Here is a 24,683-nt window from a genome sequence, read left to right as displayed (position 1 = left end):
TTGTGTACAGACTGATGACCGTACGCTAATATTGTCATTAGTTCATGACCATTGACAAAATTGTGTGTGTGAGCTCTTACCAACAGCTATTTCTTAGCGTGTAGTTTGCATGCGCATATTGCAAAATTACCGTGGACGTCTCAGCATGTTCCATAATGAGCCCTTTTCCGTTATGGTTCTGTTTACCGCTGCTTCATAAAAGGATCCCTTAAAATAAATGTCTAACCACCCTCATTTCAAATGCACCCTCCTACCAAGCCTTTACGAAATCAATCAAAACCTATCTCTTTGATAAATTTCTCTGACTCCCTTCCTGCCTTGTATCTCTGATATGCCTCCGGACATACCTGACTACTCTTGACTTGCTAAGGTAACCTGAAAGTCTCTTCTGTAACATCACTGTCTGTGTACAGTCTCTATCTCTGTAAACCGCTCTAAACTGTTGTGGTACTGCGGTATACAAAAATAAAGTTATTATTATTATTATTATTGCATGTAGAATCTACTGTTACTTTTCAAGCATTTCACATGTATCACTATTTTGTTTAAATTTCAGAAAAATAAAATTTATAAAATGGTGACTGCTGCTGTTAATTTAGACATAGATTTTCAGTGTGAGGCCCTGTACTTTTATTGAGGTTATTTCAATCAAAATAAAAGTTAACCCCCCCTGCCCTCCCCTACACACATACACACAATAGGCTTAAAATGTTTATTTGCAATGCCTTAGACCCATAAAATTGCATAAAATCATCTTTCTGCTTTGAGCAGTAAGATACAAGGAAAATAATTAAGACTGTGGGGACGGAGAGGGGGCAGGGATGACAAATGCGGGGATGGTGAGGGGACAGGGATGAATCTTTGTCCCCACATCACTCTCTAGTGGTCATATTGGATTCTCAACATCACTGCTCCGTTAAGTGACACTGAAAATCCAGGAATGGCCTGCTCACCATGGTTTAACTAGGCTGGAGCTTCTCAGGCCCCATTAAATCATTCTGAATATTGACCCTATGGATTTTTTTAGACTGCAGTCTGAAATCAGCTTTGAAATCTGTTTCACACATCCCTAATTCTTAAGCATTCATACCAAATTATTCCATAATTCTGCAAGTATTAGGACTGCCAAACACATGTTGTTGTTTTTTAATCCATTGAAATAGGCTGTTTCAGAATTGACTACCCTTGTGGCAGGTATGAACGGAGACCTTTCTTGAGGAAGGATCAAAGCATGTTGTTCTGTAGCACTTATGTGGTTTTGTGTTTTCAAAACTGTTCGTTATTCTAGAGAGGGCAATGAAATCTGGAGTGGAGTGGAATGGAATGGCTAAACATGAATCAAATGTTTACTCTTTCCAAAAAGTACACAAGTCTAGATTCTAGAGCAATGTTTCTCAACTCAGTCCTGGAGTACCCCCCTTGCCAGTCAGGTTTTCAGGATATCCACAATGAATATGCATAAACTTGATTTGCATTCATTGCCTCCATTATATGCAAATTTCTTTTATATATATTCATTGTGGATATCCTGAAAAACTGACTAGCAAAGGGGGTACTCCAGGACCGAGTTGAGAAACACTGGTCTGAAGTACCAAAGTTACTAAATGGTACACTTAAAACCAACAGGAGAAAATATTTTGTTTACTCAATGTATATTTAGACTCTGGTATTTATTCCCAGAGGATGTGTTAAAGCTGTTAGAGTGGCTGGATTTAAAAAATGGTTTGGACAAATTCCTGTTAGAAGGCAGACCTGGGGAAAGTCACTGTTTATCCCTAAGGCTGTCGCCTGGAATGTTGCTGTTTTTGGAGCCAGCTACTTGTGCCCTGACTTGGCCTCTGTTGGAAACAGGGATCTTGGAGTCGAAGGACCTTTGGTCTGACCCAGAATGGAAATTTTTATGTTCTTATTCTCATTGTAAAAACTGCCCACTGACCAGCAGGTGCAAGAGTCTGCAGATACTTTTTTCCATAGGTGATTTCAAAGTGATATTGCACAGGGGTATTTACTTTTGAAAACTGATGCAGAATCTGCAGGCTTCAAGGCTTTGCAATAATAATCTTCAGAGCCATCACAGAAATGAAATTTTATACTATTTTCTACCTTATGTACACTAAGGGCTCATTTTACGAAGGTGCGCTAGGGCCTTAATGCGCAGAATAGCGCACTCTAACCGCTACTTCCTCCTTTTGAGCAGGCGGTAGATTTTCGGCTAGCGCGTTTAATCTGGTGCGTGCGATAAAACCACTAGCGCACCTTCATAAAAGGAGCCCTTAATGTTGCCCAGGTATAACCTATATATGTACTGTACAGGGGTATGCGCTGATTGAGGAGGTAGTGCCAAGGTTGGGAGTGAGTGCAGAGTTTGTACCCATGTTCATACTTGTCCATATCGTTTTGCTAGGAAAAATGTGCACCCCAGATATGAGAAGTAAATGTACACATATGAGTTCCTTAGGTATGCAATTTTCAGAGTGAAAATATGTGCATAGTTTTGCTTCGAAAATGCAGTAGATTGCACATGGGGGCAACACACACTCAGACATTTCATTAATGTAAGCAGTTTAAAATGACCCTGTTTTCTGAGTAGTTTGAGAAACGTCCACATTTCATTTCCTAGAAGATTCTTCTACTGGAATAATTTAGTTGCACTTATGGGCGTAGTACATAAAATCAGCATATTTGTATTTCCATTGAACTAATCTTAACGAGTTTATGAAGGTTGAGGTTGTACCTAAAATGAAAATATGGATAATTAGCAATATGCCTTATGGTTTATACAAACAGTTTTAATAAAGAACATAAGGTTAGATCTTTAAATGGTTGTAGCCTTGGTTAATGTAATAGTCCATCACAAATCAACCTCCTTTTAACAGAGCTCCTAGTTGTTCTGGCTAGTCTTGGCAGAGATTTTGAAGAAAACAGAACACCTTGGAGAGGGGGAAATGGTTTCAGAGAAAGCACTTGGGAGCAGAACATTCATGAAAGAGCTGCCAAGGAAACCAAATTTTTCAAAGGAAGATTTTCAGGCACATTCTCAGCAATGTTCCCTCTAAGCTGCGTGGCAGTGCGGCCGCACACCTCGTGATAAGAGGCCATGCAGCTGAACTGGCAAGCACACTACTCTGCAGCTTCTGTTTCCCACTGCCTTCTTCTGCTGCTACTGATGCCTTTCCAAATCATCAGCAGCAGCAAAAAAAACCTGCCAGTCCCTCCCCCTTGCTGTCACTTCTTGTTCCGGAGCACAGCCTAGGGTTATCATATGGCTCCAGAAAAAGGAGGACGGATTGAGATATCTGGGATTTACTTCCATTGCTTTCAATGAAAGTAAAACCTGGATGTCTCAATCTGTCCTCCTTCTTATGGAGCCATATGGTAACCCTAGCATGGTCTAAAGCCACAGGTAAGTACAATGTTTTGCCACTGCTGCTGGTTTGAGGAAGCAGCAGCAGCAGCAGCAGCAGTGTGGCTCTCAGGGAAGGAGCTGAATGCTATAAGGAAGTTGGTAGAACAGGGGCAGTACTGGAAGGAAGTTGAAAGGAGAGAAGGGCATGCGCTGGAAGGAAGTAGAGAGGATAGGACACATTGGATGGAAGCAGGGAGGAGAAAGGGCCAGATGCTGGATGGACATGGGAAGGAGAGGAAGGGTACATGCTGAATAGAAGTGGGGAGGAGAGAGGGGCAGATGATGGATAGAAACAGGGAGCAGAGACAGGACAAATGCTGGATAGAAACAAGGAGGAGAGAGGACAGATGCTGATGGAACAGGGGATAAAGAAAAAGGGCAAATGCTGAATGGAAGAGGGAAAAGAGAGGGAAGATGCTGGTTGGGGGAAGAGGATAGAGTTAGTGAGAATAAGAGGAAGTGAAATAGGAAACAGAGCTAGTGTGAGTGAAAGACGTAGCAAGATATAGGTAGATACAATAAATAAGAAGAAAATTGAGGATTGCATAGTAAGAAACAATTAAATGGACAGAGGCAGAAAATAAATTGAAGAAATCCAAAAGGAAAAGGAGGAGACAAAATTGTCAAGTGGACAGGAAATCCTGGCAAGATGAGGAAAGCAGAAACGAGAGACTGGTACTATCACAACCAGAAAAAGTAAATAGCCAGACAACAAAAGTAGAAAAAAAATAATTTTATTTCTAATTTAAGATGAAATAGTGTGGTAGCTGTGTTAATAAACATTAATAAGTAAATATAGAAAATGGAAATAAGGTGTTATCTTTTTATTGCATTAATTTAAATACATTTTTTACTAACTTTAGAGACCAAAACCTCCTTCCTTAGGTCAGGAAAAGATATCATAACAACAGTATACCGTCTTGTCCTGAGGGAGGAGGTTTTGGCCTTAGAAAAATAATTGAATATATATTTAGTCCAATAACATGGTATCATTTTACATTTTATGTTTTATTTGTTATATAGTGGTTAGAATATGTCAGTTTTTGGAAATTTGTGTTTGCTTTCTTTATATTTTGCACAGGACAGAGGGACATGCATTGCTTTCTCTTTCTTTAGGGGTCCTTTTACTAAGGCACAGTTGTCGTTTTAGCTCACGCTAAATGCTAATGCATCCATTATAGTCTATGCACGTGATAGCTTTTAGAGCACTAAATACACTCCCAGTGTATTCTGGGTACACTGGGGAGGGGCCTAAGGTTTTAAAATTAAAATGAACACTCAAGAATCCAGACTTTTCATACAGTGCAACACTGTGGGGTCCTTTTACTAAGGCATATAGTAAAAGGACCCCACAGTGTTGCACTGTATGAAAAGTCTGGATTCTTGAGTGTTCATTTTAATTTTAATTTCTATTTGGTTGTTACTTATTCTGTACTGGGAGAAAGTTTGTGTTCTGCATGTGTGAAAGAGATATGGTTTTCTGTTAGCATTGACTGCACAGTTGATCTGTTCTAATCTGGCCTGTTTAGTTTTCCAATAGGTTTAGTGATGTTCTAGTTCTCACTGCAGTGTTTGTGGTACTATGTTTTCCTAGGTAGGTGCTTGTTGTGTGACTTATGGTAATTACCGCTATTATGGTATGTTGGAATTGCACTGTAGGTCCTGAGTGATATTTGTAGTGTTTTGTATTACTTCACACTATGCCTGGTATTATATTTTAGATTTGGATTTAGATCACTCCTTTCTCAGGTAGGGCTCAAGTTAAGTTATATTCAAGTACAGTAGGTATTTTCATGTCCTTGGAGGGCTTTCAATTTTAAAGTTTTATATCTGAGGCAATGGAGGGTTAAGTGACTTGTCCAAAATTTCAAGCAACTATCTGTGGACTTTGAGCTCTAACTTCCTGGTTCTCAGTCTGGTGCTTTAACCATGTTTGGTAACTCATCAACAAACTAAAAGCTACTGGAGCTGAAGTATGGTGGCCCTTTGGCAAACTACCAAAAGCATTGTTAGGTAAATTATTTTATGGTTGTGAGTAACCTAAATTTCTGGTAGAGTACTGTGTATAGTATGTATGTGTGCATGCATGCCTGTAATGTATCTGAAGAAATGCTTACAAGGTAAGGTGTAGAAAATTTGTGTTTATGTCAACTCAGTGCTTAGAGGTAACATTAGTTCCCAGCCCTGTCCCACTCTATCCAACCCAGTCCCTAGTTCCACCCACTCTACAAGTGTGTGCCTGGTTCTACCCTAGAACACTTCAATTCCACAGCTGTGGCACCAATAAATCACCTACCTCTCCTGGCAGCAGGAAATATATTAATAAGACATCATCTCTTGCTGCTGTAGGACCAGTCTCAAGATAAGAGCTATGAGATTTTGCAGCATTTATCATGAGACCAGTCCTGTGGCCATAGGAGATGATGATTTATTAAGGAGACTGCTGAGTGAGAGTTCTTGCTCCTCAGCAGGAGTGTGAGAGATGACCTGTGAAAGCGGGAGTCTCCTGCTGAATGCTAGAGACTTGGCAGGTCTGTCATGAGAGGACAGCTAGAACCATGTCATAAGAACCTAACTCCCTATTAAAGATTTTGGGTAAATATGGGCCCCATTAAAATAGTTTCTTTTCTAGTACTCTTCAACAGCTCTGCTTCCAGGATCTTAAGTACTACTTGAGATATTTGACTACCCGCCACTAATAGCAGATGGCTGTGACACTGATGTGTCCAGTATGACACTTAGGTAGAAAGTCTCTCCACCAACTTCTGCAGATAGTTCTAGTCCAGCAGTAGCTCCTGGATCCTATCAGATTTTCTCTGGTGCTACATCTTAAGTTCTCTGAGCTCAGAGTTCCAGAGTCACTTCATTGGTTTCCCATCCGTTTTTGAATACAATTCAAACTCCTCATACTGACCTACAAATGCACTCACTCAGCTGCCCCTCACTATCTCTCTTCACTTATCTCCCCCTCTGTTCCCCCTCTGAGCTCTTCTCAGCTGATAAGTCCCTCCTGTTTGTGCTCTTCTCTTCCTCCGTCAACTCCAGACTCCGAATCCCTATGATGGGCTCCGTCTCTGGCAGTGCTCATGGCCCAGTTAAAAGCCCACCTCTTCAGGACTGCCTTCAACTCCTCTCACCTTGAGCTCTGAATCTTTAACCCTATATGTCTTGTCTGTCTGTCCAAGTTAGATTGTAAGCTCTTCTGAGCATGGACTGTATATTAAATGTCAAGATGTACAGAATGCACTGGGAAGGAGGCCTAAGACTCAGGTTGGCCCAGGTGCTTAAGGCCTCTTCCATGGGAGGGGTCTTAGGCATTTGGGCCAACCGGAGCCTTAGGCCCCTCCCCAGTATATCCCAGAATACACCGGGAGTGGCGGGCCTACGATCCAGAGGATGTATGCATCCCTCCAGTCAGACTTTCACCTTAAAAGTTAGGGGGGGCTGGGGTACCGAGGAGGGTCTACCAGTTAGGGGGGTGCTGGGGGGTCTACAGGTGGGGGGAGGGCTCTGAAGGGGAATGTCAATGAGTGGAGGGAGAAGTTCTAGGGGAGTGGCAGCAGGAGGGAGTGGCAACCCTCCGCCAGGGAATTTGTCGGGGTGCGGTGGGGGGTTGGAGTTGTGGCAGGTGGGGGTGGGCATCCCTCCTGCCACAGACATTTGTGGATGGGTATTGTTGGCCTACTTTTCAGATGTCTATCATGGTTTTAGAGAGGTGTCTAGGGCCGCTTAAGCTCACCCAAGGCCATTTCTAGGTGAAACCACGCCCATGCCGTGGGCAAGCTTAAGTGTCCCAAAGGGTCTCCCTGCACCCACGACAGATGCCTACAGTGTAGGCAGCCTGCCTCAGGGTGTTTTTTTTTTTTTTTTTTCAGAAAACATGCATCCTGATTGGCTGGTTAGAAAGCGGTAGGATGCCTACCACTGCCTACAGTTGGGACGCCATTTATAGAATTTGCCCCCAAGTGTAAGCTCTTACCTGTTCCTAACAATGCTCCATGAACTGTTGCTGACATTTGAGTTTCTCCTGTGCAAGCCTGTAACCTGGGGGAATATAAAACCCAGTATCTCAAGTGCGCCCCTGTGTTTCTTCTGCATCTTCTCTCTCTCGCTCTCTCACCTATGTGCCTACACAATGAGCACCTGGTCTTCAATCAAAGACCATCACTGGCTTTGGGTGATCTTCAGGACCCATGCAGCTGAGGCACATCCTAAAACAACGGTTTTAGGAAATTCTTTTTTTGTTCTTTTGGGTAGCAACAGTGGGCCGTCTTAAGATACAGCACCAGAGAAAATCTGATAGGATCCTGAAGCTACTAGAAGCAAAACAGAATATATAATTCTTCTAGGTGTGTTCCCCTGAACAAGTGTGTGCCTTGCTACAATTTTTGTGTGTGCAGCTTATGGGGACAGAGGGACTTTTGAATGAGGATAGATATACACTCCCTATTCGCGGGGGTTAGAGGCAGAACCGGCTCGAAAATAGGGAAAATTTGCGAATAACTTTTGGGCCGGCTCAGACCCACCCCCAGACCTTACCTGGAGGTCTAGTGGTGACGTGGGGCAGGAGCAATCTTCCTATACTCCTGCCCCGTGCAGAGCCATGCTGTGAGTTCCCGTGGTCTCACGAGACTATAACAGGAACTCCCTGTGTAGTCTCGTGAGACCACGGGAACTCACAGCACGGCTCTGCATGGGGCAGGAGTGTAGGAAGATCGCTCCTGCCCCGTGACACTGCTAGACCACCAGGTAAGGTCAGTGATCCTGGGGCGGCTGCTCGTCTCCTCCGCCTCTGATCGCCTGCTTCCAATCATCCCCCTCCTCCTCCGATCGCCTCCCTCCTTGCCCAGATCCAAGTCCCGGGGCTGTTTTTTTTAAATGCGGGATGCCAACGAGCGATTCTCGGGGGGGGGAGAAGGGGGTCCTGGTGAAAAAAATTGCGAATAATCGAAACCGCGAATTTCGAAACCGCGAATAGGGAGGGGGGAAGTATATTATTGTGTAGTGGTGTAGTTAGTACTTCTGATTATAGGCATTTATAAATTGCAAATTTTAGCGTTTATTATTCAGGCAGTTAGGCAATTTTGGATGGTGCTCAGATTTGGGGGTTGTCTTTTCGCCATTCAAAAATATTTCTAGTAGCATTTGGGGGTATTCGATTTTCAGAAATCTTAATTGAGTTTATTCAAAGAGATAACATTTGCTGCTGTTTGCAAAACCCCTTTTTCTTTCCTTTTCCTGCTGCTTCTGCTACTGTGAGGACATTTCTAGAGGGAGGGGGGATTCATCTGCACCTTCTTCAATGGAACAGTGGCAACTGACTGATGAAAGCACTCAGGAAATATTTTGAAGTGAGAAATTAGACCTGGAAGAGAGAGAGAGAGAGAGCTTGGGAGCAGGCCACCAGAGTGAGGTGTTTTCTGTATTAGACAGATCGCCTACAGAGAATGTAGGAGTAATTATCTTAGTGGTTAGAGCACTATGCTAACAAACAGAGAGGCTGGGATTCAAATCCAGCTACTGCTTCTTATAATCTTGGGCAAGTCACTTTACTCTCCGTTGCCTTAGGTACAAGCCTAAGGGCCCTTTTACTAGAGCTTTGCATGCTCTAGTCTAAATGCTAAGAAGCCCATTTTATATTTATAGCCTTCTTAGTATTTAATGCAGGCTAATTCCATTAATACGCACAGTGGTGTAGCGAGGGTGATTAGTGCCCCTCCCCGGCCCTCTTCTCCGCCCCCACCCTGCCGTGCATGCACCCCATCCCTTCCCCCATTCCTCTTTCCTGGTGCGAGCAGCATCATAAACTTAATGCCCGCGTCGTGTCAGCTCTCCCTCTGACGTCACCTCCTAGGTGCGGCACCCGGAAGTGATGTCAGAGAGAGCCGATACCAATGCAGGCAGCAAGTTCGTGATACTATTCATGCCGAGAAAATTAAAAGCTATGAGGGAAGGGAAGGGGTGCACACGTACAGCAGGGAGGGGGGTCAGGAAGGAGAGAGGGAGCAGAGAAGAGGATGGGTGCTGGAGCCCCCACCAAGACTGTTCCCCCGCCCCCCTTACTACACCACTGAATACACATTACACTTCAGTAAAAAGACCTTTTGGATTGTAAACCCTCCAGGGACAGGGAAATGCCTAGTGTTTCTGACTGTAATTCACTTTATGAAAACCAGTATAAGCTAAATTGAAATAAATATATACAGCATTTTGGGGCTCAAGATAGACATTTGAAACAGAGCACTAAAGCCCACCATTAGTTGTATCTCCTTCAGATTTAGGCGATTTTGCAGGGAACTGCCCTGGTTGCACCCCCTTAACACCAGCCTTGATTGTATATGAAAGAAAGAAGTGGCATCGTCACTATATACCATGCATTGAGGGCCTGATTCTGTATAGGACACCCAGTCTCAGCAGTCGCCTAAGCGGCTTTTGAGAATCGCACACGAGCGTCCTATACAGAATCACATCTGTTCATGGAAGGGGTTTTAGGTATCTGGCCAATCTTAGTCTTAGACTACTGGGGAGGCCTAAGACTCCAGTTGGCCCAGGTGCCTAAGAAGGCCCCCCTATGGGAGGGGCCTTAGGCATCAAAGCCAGTCAGGGCCTTAGGCTCCTCCCCAGTGCATCCCAGAATGCACTGAGAAGGGGAAGGTCCGCCATTTGGCCGTTTATAGAATTTGGCCCTGAGGACCTAACTTTTTAATCATGCTGAGACAGTCCTGGAAAGAGGATTAGGGGCCTTGTAAATGACTTCACCCTTCTGACAGCCCACTACAAAAGGCTGTGATTACCTTAGGGAAAAGAACAATGAACCCAAAGAGCTGCTAGAACTTTGGAAGTGCTAACAGTTGAACCCATAGAGGACCTGCATGTCCTTCACCCATGCAATGAGTTTCACAGGTCTTAACATTTCAATCAGTTAATAAAAGGCATCCCAACTGAAGTCTATATCGCAAATAAAAAATACCAGTCTGGCATTTACTTTTGGAATGCAAAACTGTTTATTGGTGAGGAAGAAAAGATTGAACCTTACATAGAGCCTATTAAAATGCAATACATTTCTGGTCCAGACTAACTACTGGTGGTTTGGTTCACCAACTGCTGAACTAATACATTTGAACCTGAAGTTGTTCATCACCCCTGGAAAATAGGCTAAATATACATAACTCAAAATTTAAAAGAAAATTTGTTGGCCAACAGCAGATTCTGACTGTGTAAGTCTTTTTTTTAAAAATTTTCCAACACTAAAGTTGTAGGGTTACATTTTGGCTATATAAATATTCTGGGGCAGGTTTTCAATTTTTATGGAGTGTGGTGAAATTTAGCTACTCTATGGGCTCCTTTTACAAAGGTGCACTAGCATTTTTAGCCCTATGTATCATTTAGACGGGCACATGGTAGAAGCCAAATGGTAAGGGCCATGAATGCAAGTGGGAAAATTTGTATAAACTGACTTACTGGTATGCAGTTGGCACCCACTGATAGATGACAAAAGCTTTTTTTTTTTTTTTTTTTTCAAATATTGAGTTGCATATTTTTAGCCTGCTGTCTAGGGATAATTTGAAGATATTCAGGTTCAAATGTAATGGATCAGGAGTTGAACTGAACCTCCTTTGGTTAGTCAGGGCCGAGTAGTTATTGCATTTTAGTTGGTCATTGTAAGGCTCCAGATAACTTGCTTGTACAAAGCTATCCTCTAAAATAAAACCCTTACCCTCTCATGCGGAGTTGAAATGGCGTGATCCCTGCCGCCATGATTTGTGCTTCCGTGCTGTGTTCCATTTGTGGCTTGCGGCGCGTGCAGCGGCTTGCGGCAGCTTACGGCACGTGCAGCGGCTTGTGGCGCATGTGGCGTGTGGTGGTTTGCGGCACGTGTAGTTTGCGGCAGCTTGCGGCGTGTGCAGTGGTGAGAGCAATGGCAGGAGGGTGTCCTTCAAGGTGCTGCGAGGCGTCCGGCTGCTACTGCTGCACAGTGAAGTGGAGGGGGAGAGGTAAAAGGAGCTGCTTTTGGGGAAGGGGTGTGCTGGGGCACAGGCAGCAATCTTGGTTTGCTCGGGGGGCCAGAGAGAGATAGGCAGGGGGCCAGGGAGAGAGACAGACAGAAAGAAAGACAGACAGAGAAGGGAGAGACACAGACAGAAAGAATGACAAACAGACAGGGGGCCAGAGAGACAGACAGACAGCGGCTAAGGAGTGAGAAAGAAAGAAAGACAGACAGACAGCGGCTAAGGAGACAGAGAAACAGAAAGAAAGACAGACACATCTATTCTAGCACCCGTTAATGTAACGGACTTAAAGACTAGTACATATATATTCAGGAGTATCTTTTGTTTTACTGTCTCTGTATACTTGAACATTGTACGGATAAATTGCATCCATTGCTGACAATTGACCTTGTGAATTTTTTTGAAATTCATGTGCAAGTAAGGGTAATGCTGAAGAAAAAAAAAATCAGCACCAGAATGACACCTACATAGACACTTTACAGCACCTAATGCCGGAAGTGGTGTTAGGCGCCATTCACATCAAAGGTAGGCACTGGAAACATAGGTCTTGAAACCCTGACCTACATTTCCAACGGCTACCTTTGTGGAGGCGCAATTCTCTAAATGGTGCCGTTGTGTGATTGACACACAATCGCCAGCAATGGTGCCGTTTAGAGAATCTGGGTCTAAGTGTTCTGCAAATAAAGAGTACTCAAATGATCTCTTACGGCAGTGGTTCCCAAACCTGTCCTGGGGGACCCCCAACTAGTCAGGTTTTCAAGATATCCCTAATGAATATGCATGAGAGAGATTTGCATATAATGGAAGTGACAGGTATGCAAATCCCTCTCATGCATATTCATTAGGGATATCTTGAAAACCTGACTGGCTGGGGGTCCCCCAGGACAGGTTTGGGAACCACTGTCTTACGGTTACCAAAAAGGGAACAGAACCACCCAGCTTTACCAACCTCTTGTTCAACCAGTACAAGACAACCAAAGCGGTTTAGATATTATGTGCAAGTACTTTCTCTGTCTCTAGTGGGCTCACATCTTCTACTTGGGGCAATTGAAGGTCAAGTGGCTTATCCAGAGTCACAAGGAACTGCAGTGGGGATTGGGTTCCTCAGACAAACTGCAGAGTGATACCAAATTTTAGGAGTAGCCTGATGGTTAGTGCAGTAGCCTCTCTCCTGTGTGGTTACATCATGAAAATATTTTTACAAGATTTTAAAAGTATCTATTCCACTTCTGTTTCTCCTTCATTTGTCTGTGTTTGCTGAATTTTTGTGATTTAGCTTCCTGAAGAGGCTGGTGCAGTGCCTCGGTGCCAAGAACAGGGACTTATGTTCAATTCCCAGCTCAGCAATTCCTGATAAAGTCTGGCACCATTCACAACCTAAGAGGAGGGAGTCTCAGTTATTGCAATATGGCAGCCATTGGGGGGTGATTCTATAAAGGTGCCCTCCCTTGGACAAGCTTTACCCACAGATGTGAACAAGCATGCATGTAAATGCCAAGCAAACTTCTTACGCACTATTCTGTAACTATGTCTCTCTCCCCAGTAGAGCATAACTGGAAGGTGAGCATTTACAAGGGCAGGACATAGGCGATAGTCTCACTTAATGGGTGTAACATAAAAAATCCTGTAACTTACATAGTTATCTGCTGCACTTTGGTGCTTAACCTAACACCTCATGCCTAAATGTGAAGCATGTATACTGTATAGTATACCCAGTTACACTAGTGTTCTATATTTGAAAGTAGGCATCTATTTTCTTATATAGAATAGGCCTGCTCTGTTCTAGAATTACTTCTCTCCCCCAGTGATCAGATACGAGAGGGTGCTGAAAAGTTTTCAGCCCAACCAAGTAGAGAATGACGTGAATATGGTTCAATCAATGATCTGAAACAATGTCAAATTTTGTTTCTGCAAATTGGCACTTCATGAAATAAGATAACACTTTAGGAAGTTGGTTGGTTTGAGAACTTTTTCAGCACCCCCTCATAGGGTAATAAAAGTGAGCCAAGTACAAGACAATCAAGCCATTGTGACATCACCGATGAGGTTGGCTCTTATTGGTGGAATGAGGCATTATGACATCACCATCTCAGCTCTGGTTACCAGAGACTGAAACGCTTCACACTATGTGGGGGTGCTGAAAAGTTCTCAGCCCGACCAAGAAGAGAATGACGTGGATATGGTTCAATCAATGATCTGAAACAGTGTCAAAACATAGACTTTCATCTCTGCAAATTGGCACTTAATGAAGTAAGAGAACGCTCTTCTCAGCTATGGTGGCAAAATAGCACTCAGAATTTAGGAAGTTGGTTGGTTGGACTAAGAACTTTTCAGCACCCCCTTGTATAAGGCCCACAGTTGCAGTTTCCAGAAGGAGTCTTGATGGGGACTGCTGTTGCAGTGACTAGAGTAAAGTAAGATTCAAGCGGATATAAAAGAGCTCTCTGCAAATGAAGGTTCATGTACCCTTACTGCAGCCTTGGTTTCTATTGAGCTCGTGTACTCTTTGCTAACCCTGACTTCACAATAGATTTATAACCACTGGGGTTGTCTAAAGTGTGCTAGCCTAATCTGCAGCATTTTTGGAGGGTGACAGGTCAAAAGCGCGCCGGGACAAAGGAGCGTGCAGACAATTGAGCGCAGCGCGGAGGCGCGCGCCGCAGAAAATTACAGTTTTTAAGGCTACGACGGGGGGGCATGGGGGGGAATCCCCCCACTTTACTTAATAGAGATCGCGCCGCGTTGTGGGGGCGTTGTGGGGGGTTGTAACTCCCCACATTTTACTGAAAACTTCACTTGTTCCCTGTTTTTAGGGAAAAAGTTAAGTTTACAGTAAAATGTGGAGGGTTACAACCCCCCAAACCCCCCACAACGCCGGCGCGATCTCTATTAATTAAACTGGGGGGGGGCTCCCCAACAAAAACCCCCGTCGGAGCCCCTAAAAACTGTAATTTTCTTCGGCGCGCGCTTCCATCTTGCGCTCAGTTGTCGGCGCGCGCCTTTGTCTTTCGCGGGGTTGTCTATGAACCTTTTTGGAGAGTTGTCAGAGCCTGGTCATTGGCCATGATCAGTTTCCCTGCTGTGAGATTGTTTGGTGGAATTTAAAAAAAAAAAACAACCCCAAAAAGTTCTCAGAACAAGCTCATCAACTTGGGTTACTTTTGGGAAACTGCAAAAGGTCTTAAACTCCTGTTAATAAATTTAATGAAGCCCTTAATAGCCCTAGAGTGAAATTGACACCATTCTTTTTTCAATTATTTTTCTTCCTTGGAAATCTAATTCAGCTGCTACAGATGTGTATTTACTGATATAATACTCATTGCATGAACATTTTGAGATTGTTACATAATGTTGTCATACTGTCTCTGTGGTGCCCCAGACCAAAGCAAAGGTGACATTTGAAATTCATGCACTATAAGCGGTGCCAAGCAGACAAACCAGAACATACCTGAAGTTCCAGTGGTTTACGTTTTTCAGTAAGCTGGAACCAGCTAATGCTGCATTCTGATGCTGGAAAAATTGATTGCTGGCTATGTGGTAGAGGCTGGGGATATGTACAGTCAAAAACCATTTGGTTTGTTTTCATTTCCTATGATTACCACACCCCCACCCCAGCCAATTTTCAGGGTTTTGTTTCTGTTTGTTTCACATATTCATGTTTAATGCACACATTATAATTTTTTGTATGTGCCCACACATTCCTCTCCTTTTATCAAACTGTGCTACAGAGCAGTGCGAGCTTCGTGCCGAGCCATCCATAGGAATAGAATGGGTGGCACGGCATTCAGCTCATGCTGCTCAGCAGCGCAGCTTGATAAAAGCGGGGGATTGATTGCACACTTGTTTACTCGTAGATCAGGGTCTCAAAGTCCCTCCTTGAGGGCCGCAATCCAGTCGGGTTTTCAGGATTTCCCCAATGAATATGCATGAGATCTATGTGCATGCACTGCTTTCAATGCATATTCATTGGGGAAATCCTAAAAACCCGACTGGATTGCGGCCCTCAAGGAGGGACTTTGAGATCCCTGTAGATGTATGTGAATACACACTAAAAAGTCTTTTTTAGGTGCTAAGGAAAATGAATATGCACTGATACATGCATATCCTTCATATAAACTGGGTATACACTGACCCTGGTGAAGTTAGTAGGTTTTTTTTTTTTCTCCCTTTTACAATGTACTTAAACACTTACCTGCACTCTTGGCACTGAAGATTTAGAGGCCCTTTTAACAAGCAGCATTAAAAAGTAGCCTTTGCTATCCCCAGTGCGGGCCCTTCCTGCATGCTAAGGCCACATTTAGCTCTGCTGGGAAATGGCCACTTTTTCCATTTCGGTAATAATGGCTACCTGCTAATTTTTCCCATTAGTGGGTGAGCACTTACTGACACCTATGGGCAGTAAGGCCTGGATTCTCTAAATTGTGCCGTTGTCGGCAGCTGCCTTACAAGTAGCCTCTGATCATGTGGCAATCGCACGACGGCACTGATTAGAGAATTGTGTCTCTGGGAAAAGTAGGTGCCGGAAATGTAGGCCAAGATTTTCAAGGCCTACATTTCTGGTTCTTACCTTTGACGCGAATCGTATCTACGTAGGCGCTTTACAGAACCTAATGCCACTTCCAGCATTAACCACGCTTACAGCGGCATTAGGCACTGTAAAATGCCTCTGGCGGCATGATTCTGGCGCTGTTTTTTATAGGTGCCGATAAGCGTTTTTTGAATTTTCTTTTAAGTCCACTTTTAAATGGTGTTTTGAACTTAGGCATGCCATCCGGTTAGTGTAAAACAATGTAGCTGCGATAGCCAATTAGTGCAGAACCACACCTACTTTCCGCTTCCCAAAATTTTGGGAATCTACCTTGATCACAAATTATCCTTTGATTTTCACATTACTACTCTTGTTAAAAAGTCCTATTTCCTCTTATAGAAATTAAGAACTACAAAGCCATACTTTGATTTTGTCTAATTTAGACTGTTGGTACAGTCTCTTATTTTGAGTTTATTGGATTATTGTAATATTGTTTATCTCTCGATCGCTAAACAAAACATAAAAAGGTTGCGGATCATTCAAAATACCATGGTAAGGTTAATTTTTGGATTGAAACGAACTGACCACATCTCGCAGTATTATCACAGATTACATTAGTTGACAATGGAGGCTAGAGTGATTTTCAAATTTGGCTGTATATGTTTTAAAGCTTTGAATGGATTACTGCCAAGTTATCTTTTTGATTGTTTCAAATTTGTAAACAGGAAACATCTACGCTTAGTACGCCTCTTTGATTTTCCATCAGTAAAGGGTTGTGTCTACAAACGATTCCTTGATAAAATGTTGGCATATCGGGCGGCTCTGTGAGAAAAACAAATTAGTACTTATGTATCGTATTTCACCTCCTATTCAGCTTTCAGAAAAATGTTGAAAAACATATCTCTTTGGTAAATTCACTCATGATTAATTCTCATAGTAAATATCTCATGATTAATTCACTATGATCTACTATACTGTATTGTTAGTATTTCTTGATCTATAAACACACAGAATCGTGAGGTCGTTGCGGTATGTAAGAATCTATGTTATATTATGTTCCAGACCCACCTCAGTGCTAAAAAAAAAATAAAAACTATTTTTAGTGCATAAGTAGCATGCACACATGCAAAAAATAGTGCTTACCGCTATTTAGTTACGTAAATTAAAATTAGATGTAAATTATAATTAGATATATGCAGAGAAATTATTATTTTTTTTCTTTTTGTGGGTTATTTTGTGCATTTTGTTTCATTTAAACATGTGCTATTGTAAGAAATAGCATGCTAAATTCAAAAGCATGTGCCATTTCATATTAATGAATGCTATTCTGTTAGGGCATGCTAAATAATGTATACTAAAATGGAAAAAAAATACCCAGCTCTAGGCCTAGCCCTTGATATCTGTCAAACACAGGAATGGGGAAATTGGTCGCAACGCAGTTCTGTTGCAGATTTATCTGTGATTTGTGTCACATATGACGGAGTAAGCTGTTCCAATCTCCATACAATCTCTGGCTTCATCTCCCTAATTCAGCTTCTACCGGGAGAATTTTAGAAAAGAATGAGTATACAAAGATCCCCATTATATCATTATTTCAGGATACCCCCCTGCTCAACAGGGCACATTTGCATGCTTAGATTTTGAAATAGGATAAAATGGTAAGGAATTGTTTTTGAGCTAGGTCAGGCTTGGATGAGATTCAGTACTCCTTTTAACTTAAAAAAAATACTAAAGCTAAACCCCATGAAATGATCTTACCACATGTTGGGCTAGTCCCATCCCTCCTTATATCCCTCAATTGAATCTTACTGAACCGTGCACAGGTTAGCTGTCATGGTGTTACAAATGAACTGATACCAATGAGGAGAGGCTGATAGATTCACCCCAGATCTGCTAAGCTTCAAATTCTTTAAGCATGCTCAATCATAGCGACACGCAGCTCAGACAAAAGTTATGGGCTTAATTGGATGGAGTTAAAGAGGTTTAAGCAGTTAAATAGAAGCAAGTTTTACTAAGCAGGGCTACATTTCTGGCTTTTTAACTTCTAAAAGTCCCATAATGTTATATCTATATCAAAATCCGTATCTTCTAAAAGGCAGAAGCTAGGGGATCTGGAAGATTTATGCGGATAAAATCAGTTTTTACTCACATATATCTCTGCTTTTAGAAATATCCACTGTTAATCCATATAATGCCCTATTTTTCATAGGGGATGAAGGTGGGAGGTTCAGATTTCCCTGGTATTTTACAAAAGGTAAAATACCAGGACACTGGAAAATAAATGTATATTTTGCCAGCATGTAAATGTAATGTGGTATTCCGCCAACTCATGGTTAGGGTCAAAGTGAATGACAATCACTAAAATTATGTTTCCAGATAAGAAAAAAGAAATAAAAATCAAAGGAATATTTTAAAGAAATATGTCTTCATATTCCTACAAAACACTAGATCAGAAGATTCAGATTTTAAATCTCTAGGAAGAGAATTCCAGAGCTGTGTTGATAGATAACAGAGTGCGATAAAAAAGGTTTTTATAATGAACACCTTGGAAAGAAGGATAATAAATGAAATGAAAGATAGCAGCAAAAGAAACAAAACCATTAGGAAAAGAAAATAAATGGATTAAGTATCTGGAGAAGATCCATCAAAATTTTTTTAAAATTATATAAGCTAATATAAAAAGAACATGTGAATTGATAACCAAAGTAATCAAACAAGAACTGGAGAAGCCCTGTCAAATTTCTTCAATCGAAATATCAATTTGGCAACTGCGTTCTGAAGAATTTGCAATTTCTGTTGAAGTTTAACTGAAATTGTGGAGTACAGACTATTGTAGTAGTCCAACTGTGACAAAATAAGAGCCTGAATGGTCTTCCAAAAACAACAGATGTTCATAATGAAGTTGCTTAAGCTTTAAAAGTATGGTTTTAACTACATTATTCACTTGCAATTCTAATGAAAGAGTCGTGTCTAAAATGAAAGAGTAGTGTCAAATTTCAAACCATTCTTCAAGATTCGCTAGATTCACACCCGAGTGTCTGCTCTATTGCAGATTTTGGTACCATCTGCAAAGTGGCAAATCTTACCTGACAGCCCTTCAGTAATATCGCTTACAAAAATGTTAAAAAGAACCGAACCTTGAGGCACACCACTAGTAGCATCACTTTTCTCAGAGCAATCTTCATTGACCACTACCTTCTGTTGCCTTCCACTCAACCAGTTCCTGATCCAGTCTGTCACTTTGGGGCCCATCCCAAAGGCATTCAGGGCCTGATTCTCTAAATACATGTCTCGATTGCAGGCAGCAGTAGGCATCCTACCACCGTTTGGCAGCCAATCAGGACGCACGTTGTTTTAAAAAAAAATTGTGCGAGGAAGGACACCTACATTCTAGGCATCTATAGCACATCTACAGAGGTGCATGGTTTTGCCTGGAAGTGGTTTTGGTCATGCTTAAGCAACTCTACGTGTCTCCATAGATATGAGATAGACACTTTAAATATAGGCTTGCAAAATACTGGCCTACATTTAAGGCGTCTGTTCAGCAATGTAGACGCAATTCTATAAAGCACGCCGATGCATGATTGACATGCAATTGGCGGCCGCTTCTTAGGATATTGGCGTCCTTTACAGAATCAGGCCCTCAGTTTATTTATTAGATGCCTGTGTGGAAGTGTCAAAGGCTTTGCTAAAATTTAAATACAAACTAGTGCACTCCTATCCAATTCTCTGGTCACTCAGTTAAAGAAATTGATCCGATTTGTCTGACAAGACATGCCTCTAGTGAATCCATGTTGCCTTGGGTCCTGTAATCCACTGGATTCCTGAAACCTCACTGTTTTAAAAGCATTTCCATTAGTTTACTTACCACAAAAGTCAGAATTACTGGCCTGTATTATTTATTTTATTTAAAACATTTAAATCTTTGCAGGTTACAACCAACATAAATAAGCATAACTAGGCAGACAACCAGACATGTACCCATTAACAAAAACATTCCAAAACATTCTCTCTTATGACTCCCTAAAAGAATAATAGCTGCAGAGTTGTAGTATCTCCTCTATAAATTACCAAAGGCCTCCTGAAAATAATAGTTATTTATATACCTAAGTGGTTTACATTCAGGTATTTTATTATATTTCCCTATCAGTCTCGGTGGGCTGAAGCTCTACCTAGTGCACCTGGGGCAATGAGGGGATTAAGTGACTTGCCCAGGGTCACAAGGAGCAGCGTGGGATTTGAACCCACAACCTAAGGGTGCTAAGGCTGTAGATCTAACCACTGTGCCACACACTCCCAGTTCAGGCACTTATGAAAAGGTAACAAAGCAAGAATCTGACAAAGCTGCTCAGGAAGTGGATTCTACAATCATGGACCTGTAACACTAAAAACTCGGACACAAATTGTCACAGTTGTAATAGCTTGTAAAGAAGGCACTTCTAACAAGGGCGGAGATCCAGACCTCAAAAAGCGAGAAGGTACATAAAGGGCAATCAAGTTACCCACAGCTTTTGGCAATTCCTGCCGCAAGGCTTTAAACACTAGCACCAGTATCTGGAACTGAATTCTCCAAGCTACTAGTAACCAATGCAAGTTAGCCAGCAAAGGCGTCACATGTTTTCTACGGGAGAGACCTCCAATCACTCTAGCTTCTGCATTCTGTGCAATTTGCAATGCCCTCAACACTCTTTATGGAAGCCCACAAAACAGAGCATTACAATGATCCCTTCTTCTTCCTTCCACTTTGGTGGAGAGGGACCACATCCACCCTTCTCCAGTCCTCTGGTACCACTCCCAACTCTAGAGAAGCTTTGAAAAGGTCAGCCAGCAGAGCTGCTAGAACATTTCTAAGTTCTTTCAGTACTCTCTGATATACACCATCTGGCCCCATCGCTTTGTTCACCTTTAGTTTAGCTAGCTCCTCATGAACGCAATCCTCTGAAAATCGATCAGGGCCTTCCACACCTCCAGATCTTGAAGGAGGAAAAGCCTCAGAAATTATTGGGGCTAACTATTTGCATCTGATACTCTTTCTTTCGATCATCGGCATAAAAACCTTCTTCCTTCCACTTTAAATGTTTTAAATACCTTTGCTGTCCCCAAGAAATCATGCATTTATCTATTTCTAGTTCTAAAAAGCAATTCTTTTCTGCAGCGCTATAGACTTATTTACCAAACTCGAATATATATATATATTTATTCATATAACATGTCTCTTAAAGATTCTTTGTTCTTCATGAAGTTATATATATGGAGAAAAATCTGAGTGTTCAAATCTTGTTTACTGATATTTATCTCTACAGTATATTCAATGATATTCTTACCTGGGCAAACAAGAGTTAATTTCCAAATAAATTTAACCCAAGGTGGCCTAGGCAGTATTAAGCTCTAACCCCCCTCTTCTACAAAACCGCGTGGCAACAGCCCTGAAGCCCTTTAAATCTCTATGGGCTTTGGGGTCATTACCACGTGGCAGCCGCTAGTGCGGCTTTGTAGAAGAGGGAGTAAGTCTTCTCTGGAACTGGACTTAGATTGTCTATCTATAAAGAATGAAAATATTTTGTGAAAATATTTAACTTTTCCTGGTCCATATAGGGATGAAAAGTTCTCAGTATATATACTTCAGAAGAAAAATGAGAGAAAGGAGATATGATAAATAACTTTATGAAATAAATGCCTAGGAGGCAGATCTTTTTCAGTTGAAAAAATATCAATAGAACAGAGAGCACAGGATAAAGGTGAAAGAGGATAGATTCAGGAGTACCTAAGGAAATATTTCTTTATGGAAAGGGTGGTGAAGACAGGGAACAGCTTCCAACAAAGATGGTGGAGATGAGCACGGTATCTAAATTCATGAAACCACAGGGCAAGCACAGAGGATCTCAGAGGGAGAGAAAGGATGTAGAGCTCTGAAGTAGGTGAAGACTGGAAACTGTGTAGGATGCGTGGTCTTTATCTGCCATCATTTTCTATATTTCCGAAACAACAATGAGCCCGATATAGCTGGAAAAGGAACCCTAAATTTTTGAGTCTAAAATGAATATATATCTGTAAACACTGCTGACTTCTGATTGATCCATGAGGTCTCCCTATTGACAACCCTGAGATATGTAGAAAATCAATGACATAATAAGGGAGGGTAGTCCACCCCGGACAGGGCACCTCTTCTCCTCTCCGCCCTCCCTTCCACTTCTCTTCTTGTCATGCGCGCCTCTTGCCTTCCCTCGTACCTTTTTTTGCTTCCCCGGCGCGAGGCTGCTGCCCATGTCAGCATCGGCGCTCTCTCTGACTTCACTTCCAGGATCTGCGCCTAGGATCCCACGCTGGAGAAGTTAAAAAGGTATGGAGAAAAGGAAGGGGGTGCGCGTGCGGGAGGGGGAGGGAGGGGCACCACCGCCCCTGGGGCCACTCACCTTCACTACATCACTGTGGAAAATGCTCTGCCTTTTAGTACTCTGCACGCGAAGGATACTCTCTAGAAGCTAGACTATTATTCAAATTTGCCTGCATTTGTTATAAACTGTTGTCCGGATTATCTCCACGTTATCTCTCATTTTGAATTGTATAGATCGGTCAAGTTTACTCATTGTAGCAGCTTATTTATATTTCCGAATCCCAAAAAACTGCCGTTACAAGAAGTTCTTTGATAGAACCTTGGCCTTTCAAGCGGGTAAAGCTCAATCTTGGCTAGATAATTTGATCCTTCAAACTAAATCATACTGTTCTTTCAGGAAACTAGTAAAGACCTATTTGTTTAAGAAATTCTTATCTGTCTAAGAACTATGTAATTATATCTTTGTCTTTTGCTCATTGTATTTTTATCACTGATTGTCCAGTTCTTATTTGTACACCGTCTAGAACTCTTTGGGTGTTGGTGGTATAGAAAATAAAGTTATTATTATTATTAATAAAACAGAATATGGGGAATCATGTACCCTTCTGTATCCAGCTTTCAGATTATTACCCATGCAGGAATCTTTATGATAACTTTTATTTTCCCTTTAAATGTTTTCAGATCTGCTGCTGACCTCAAATTGGCAGAACTTGCTGGAACTGAAATGCAAATTCTCCTCCAATTCAAGGGCAAGGGGCACAATTGATCTGTGTTTCTTTTATTTATTTATTTTTCCCTTCAAAAGATTTGGTGGATCGATGTTACAAACTGACAAACTTTCATGAGTTGAACAAGCTAAGGCCCCCCTTTTATGAAGCCTTTTTAGGTTTTTTAAAAAAAAATCGCAGGCCGCTGCGGTAAAAGCTCTGACGCCCATAGAATTCTTATGAGCGCCGGAGCTTTTACCGCAGTGAATAGCGATGAGAAAACCTACCGCAGCTTGATAAAAGGGGACCTAATTCAGGTTTCACACATCTCTACTCTACTTGTAATTTACCAGGTTTTATTGATAAAATTATAAAAGCAGACGATTAACTCTGTTTTTTGTTTGTATTTTACTTCTGTTCTGCAGACTGTTTGCAGCTAAGTGCAGCGGCTGCATGGAGAAAATTGCGCCAACGGAATTTGTTATGAGGGCCCTGGAAAGCGTGTATCACTTGAGCTGCTTCTGCTGTTGCGTCTGTGAGCGACAGTTGAGGAAAGGAGACGAATTTGTTCTGAAAGAAGGCCAACTGCTCTGCAAAAGTGACTACGAGAGAGAAAAGGACTTGCTAAGCTCAGTCAGCCCTGACGATTCCGACTCAGGTAAGCCTCTGCTTTTCGCAGGCTTTGAATTGTCTTTCTCTGAACCATTTGCTTTGGAGGAAATTTTTAGTGCGACACCTGATGGCAAAAACATATGAGCGCTTTTGTACAGGGCACAAAACTCCCTGTGCTATTTGCTCCTGTTAGTGCTGCAGTGGGCTCCGCAGGGGGAATAGTTAAATATCTTGGAATATTCAACATACATGCATTGCTTTCTCCCCTGACCAGCTTACATTTTGGGGAGTTCTGACATTTACGACTAAATACAGTGCCCTAGTAAAACTATTTGAAGGGCAGTTTTCAATCTCTTATAATGATATGCACAGGACAAAGCATTTTGGTTCATTTTTACTCTGTTAGAACTTGTTCTCTGATTTGCAGACTTTTTGTTTGTTTTTTCACACGTTCATAACCTAAGTAACTGGTATTGCACCTTCCATCACCTATTTCCCACACACCCCAAGATTCCTCCAATAAACACATACATAAACAAGAATGTAGTTTAAACTTTGCTTTATTCAGAACAGAAACAAAAAAGCCCGAGCCACTTGTCAAATTAACCTTGTATAACACAACCCCCAACATTTCAGATAACCATCTGCCATTTTACTAGCCAAGTGATGGAATGCCAACCCAAGCCACCTGGTATCCCATTGAACCAGCTCCAAACCTACTAACTGTGAACTACCAGTTCCCTGGTCTTGGCTCTTGCCGAGTCCCTGCCATTATAAACACGTCATCCATCTTAACATAAAACTTGTCAATGTTACAAGCTCATTAGATCGGGCAACTCCCCACCGCACTGTGACAACACATCTCTTCCCCAAGTATAACCATATCAATATAAACCAGCTCTATCATGGAAGGGAGAGGGAGGGAAATAAGCTTGATAAGGACCAGTCCTTTGCCTAAAAGCTGGATTCTGTAACCGGTGTCTGTCAAAAAGAACACCGGTTACAGAATCCACACCACCCCCCTCCCTACAACGATCCAGCCAGGAAAGAGCCCAAGCCCTCCTGCCCCGCGGCACCACGAACCCCC

General features: G+C 42.1%; 1 protein-coding gene across 2 annotated transcripts in view; it reads left to right on the top strand.

Moving 5' to 3' along the window:
* LMX1B (LIM homeobox transcription factor 1 beta) overlaps positions 1–24,683 on the top strand; it is a 355,391-nt gene that overhangs the window by 310,852 nt on the left and 19,856 nt on the right. For both annotated transcript variants that reach the window (XM_033959805.1, XM_033959804.1), the window contains exon 3: positions 23,410–23,642. In XM_033959805.1, the coding sequence (XP_033815696.1) occupies positions 23,410–23,642 (233 nt within the window). The remainder of the gene's footprint in view (positions 1–23,409; positions 23,643–24,683) is intronic.

Source organism: Geotrypetes seraphini, chromosome 10 (genome assembly GCF_902459505.1).
Source record: "Geotrypetes seraphini chromosome 10, aGeoSer1.1, whole genome shotgun sequence".
NCBI lineage: Eukaryota > Metazoa > Chordata > Amphibia > Gymnophiona > Dermophiidae > Geotrypetes > Geotrypetes seraphini.
The sequence above is the reverse complement of the archived record's forward strand: the minus strand, read 5'-3'. Positions and strand labels throughout refer to the sequence as shown.